At 38.3% G+C, this 3579-nt stretch overlaps 1 protein-coding gene across 1 annotated transcript; it reads right to left on the bottom strand.

Annotated features, from left to right (window-relative positions):
* LOC124156860 lies at nucleotides 1–1752 on the bottom strand. The gene is made up of 7 exons (XM_046531351.1): nucleotides 1481–1752; nucleotides 1220–1402; nucleotides 990–1061; nucleotides 824–883; nucleotides 660–717; nucleotides 343–407; nucleotides 1–250 (listed from the first exon to the last, which is right to left on the bottom strand). Exons 1-7 carry the CDS (start codon nucleotides 1712–1714, stop codon nucleotides 68–70), a joined length of 855 nt encoding a protein of 284 aa, XP_046387307.1. The 5' UTR covers nucleotides 1715–1752; the 3' UTR covers nucleotides 1–67.
* Between the last annotated feature and the right edge of the window lie 1827 nt (nucleotides 1753–3579).

Genomic DNA, 3579 nt, shown 5'->3' with positions numbered 1-3579 from the left:
CTTCAAATATAAAATTAAAATCATAATGAAATGCCCTTAAAAAAACACAAAACAATATCCACAAGCACTAGGCCGTCTTTTCATTTGCTGCAGCCATACGTTCAGCTGCCGCAGCTTTTCTCTCAGCAGCTGCAGCCATACGTTCAGCTGCCGCAGCCTGCCTTTCAGCAGCTGCAGCCTGACGCTCTTGGGATGCTGCCACCCTTTCTAGGGCATTAATTTTTCTTATCTCTAAATCCTCATTCATTTTCTGTAATAGAATATTGTTTTATGCAGCCATGAATATAGTATTTATATCTGATTGTAAAGACTGATTAATTTCATTAGCGAGTGTACAATTACCTCGGAGGATTTAATTGCCTCCAATATGGTGGCGGTCGTCCTCTGTAGGTCACCTTCATGTTTTTCTGGGGAGGTAAATGTATTATTAATTATCTTAGCGTTCCAATTTGTTATACTTGATGTTCACAGAGTTGTGATGTATTGATTGATTTATGAATCATAGAATCTATGTCATTTCAATGCATGTACTTGAAAATTTGTTATTGCTTCAGCTTGTCAACTTTTAAACTTAGCTGAGTTAACTTTAGTAGACTAGCTGCAGCTCATAAACTAACTTTTTAAATGTCGGTGGCAATTTGAGACAGTAAAAAACTTACGCCTGCCTGCAGTCCCCGGTTCCTCTTTATGGAATAAATCCTCTACAATTATTTCCATCTGTGTGAATGATTGAAATGAATAAAAAAAATAAAATGAAGTATTTGAGTACAACTTATATAAAGCATTAAAACATAGCAAGGTTGACAGAGAAAAATAAAATTACATGGTCCACTGCTGCTGGAAAATGTTCCTCGACAGTGATGCTAGTTCCCTCACCCGGAGCCTGAAAAGGAATGATAAATAAATATCTCTGCAAATAACAGGATTTGTATTAAGTAATAAAGTTTATTTCAAAATTATACAATCTTTTTAAATTATTTCATACTCACCCTGGATGCTTCGGATTGCTGAGACGTGTCGTCAGCTGTAATATTACATGGCATGGCAATCTGTGAAGGATCCTAAAATATGGATAAAAATATTTGTCATATTGAGTAGTTATAAAATTAATTAAAAGTAGTAGGAAATTGCCTTTGCTGTCCAACCTCATTCCATATGTTTACATATAATTTCCAGTAACAGTTACCTCAGTAAACAAATGTGTAAATTCTGTACTCACCGGAATGCCATCACAGTGGTCACGACCGGGGAGCCCTACTGCCACTTCACTTCCAAAGATGGAGAGGCATTTCTCTTCCATCTCTGACAGGGTCTCCCTCACTGGTCTATTGCCAGTCTCCCTACAGGCAGCATTTATTCGAGCAGCCTTGGCCCTAATATTCCTTTTAAGGTCCCTCCAGGTCTAATTATGACATTAGCTGATTAGTTCGTATAACATTGACAGCTTTAAAATGCAATCTTTTGTCTTTGAATTACTAACCTTCTTCCACTGCTCGGCCTCTTTATATCCCCCCTGTTCATTCAGCATGTTGGCAAGAGTTTGCCACTGGCCCTGGCTTTTCTCATAGCCAAGTGGGCCAGTGAACTTCCCGGCAGCAAAGCTGCTGTGAGTGGACATGTAGTCCACCAGCAACTTCAACTGCCGGTCCGTTGCACGGCCCACTCGACTTTTTTTCCTGAAAATATAACATCCTAATTCAAACAATAATCTCATAGCAAACAATTGTATGAAACGAGAAATGAATCTGTTTTTAAATATTAAAAAAAAACAAAAAAATACAAATGAAGTAAATTTAAACAAATCAACATACCAAATATTTTATTGCAAAATGGAAGCCGCAACATCTGCAGCACCCCAGCTTTATTTTAATTATTTGCCTTACCAATTAAACTAATTAAAAAGCAAATCCATATGAAAGTTTAAATGTAGCGTGATAATTTTAAGTTATGTAAATTCAAGACAATGTGTTATCACTGCTATAATCCAAATGTGAAAACTTTATCTATATAGTCCTTTTCAATACGCGAACAATGTCACAAAGAGCTTTAATTCAAATCGAATCTCAATCCATAATCCAGTCCAAATCAGAGATTTCAATTAATAATAGAAGTATATCTATGATTTAATCGTCGATTACTTTATATCACAGTTTTATGATTTACGTCTGCCTAGAACAATCTCTCACCAACGTTATCCTCCTTTTTGATTTTTTAAATTGTTATAAATGAACTATTAATTACATGCATTCACATCGCTAGTGCATCATAACCAAATTTTCCACTTCCCATTCACGTTTCAACAGAAGTATCCACCCAGCGTTACAACTTTTCAATATTTTCGACCATTTTCTACAATATAGCAATATAATGACTGTAGATTCTTCCGGTCAACATTAGCATAATGGGTTAAGTACGTGGTCAAACATAAAAAGTAATAATTAACTTATTGCCATAATTTATATTACGATGTTAAGTACTTACATTTGAATCGCTTCCATGTTTGTTATTTGAAAAACGCCGCTGACGACGGACCTCCGGGCAGAGATGTGTCGAAGGTTTCCATTGGCTCTTCAAATTTCCCAATGCTACCAACATCCAAATACGTTGCCATGAAAGGCGATTCGCATCATGGGGTGTGACGTCACACTGTGAACGTGATATGCGCGAAGACGGTGGCTTACATGATCGCTCGGTGCGGAAGAACGTGATAGGAGAACGTGATATTCACTTATCGCCGTCGTCGCTGTCACATTTACATAATCGAGGTGCTGAAAAGTCCCCATCTGTGCGCAACAAATTTTATTTAATGACAAAGGTCACAAAAACGTTTTTTTTGTTGCACTTTTGGCCAAACCATCAGCTTTACGATAACAATTACTCAGACCAAAATTGTAGATCAGGAAATCATCGACAAAATTGACATATTATTTTCTCAAACATTTACCATTTCTGAGAAAAAGCCATTCGAAAGTAGGCTGGAGCTGTATTCTCCGTAATATGCACTACTATATTGTTGCGCTCTCTGAACATTACTGGACGCGTAACGCGCATATTGGTTACCAGCTCTCACCTGTCCGTCCGCCAACAATCGGGAAACTGGGTTTAGTATTCTCCATAATATACACACTACAGCGGATCAGAAAAATCGATTTTTTCAAATCCATCCGGCCCAATGAAAAAAATTTGTGGGACTAATAAAAAATAAATAAGAACCTGAAAATTTTGAGACCTCTAGGTGAACCCCTGATCCTCGCTCAAATGCCATTTAGCTGGGGAGGGTCAAAAATAGAAAAAATTAATACTTTATGTTCTTTTCCTATAGATTTTGCGGAGTTACTGCCTGCCTACCTGCGCACGCAGCGACGCGGAAAAAAGAGCGGCAGGCCGCTCCCGTCACCTCCCCGCTCGCCTCTCCCCCTTTTCACATCTCGAATACAGCAAAATTAATCCTACGTGCGCTGCCCGGAGGGCGCTCATCTTTGATAATATAAATCGGCAGATGGTAGAAGGTAAAAAAGAATGGGTAGTGAAGCGACTTGTCCCTCTGTTGGCGCCTCTTCGGCGTTTAACAAATCGGTG

Source organism: Ischnura elegans, chromosome 4 (assembly GCF_921293095.1).
Source record: "Ischnura elegans chromosome 4, ioIscEleg1.1, whole genome shotgun sequence".
NCBI classification, from domain to species: domain Eukaryota; kingdom Metazoa; phylum Arthropoda; class Insecta; order Odonata; family Coenagrionidae; genus Ischnura; species Ischnura elegans.
This window is presented reverse-complemented; position numbering and strand designations above follow the sequence as displayed.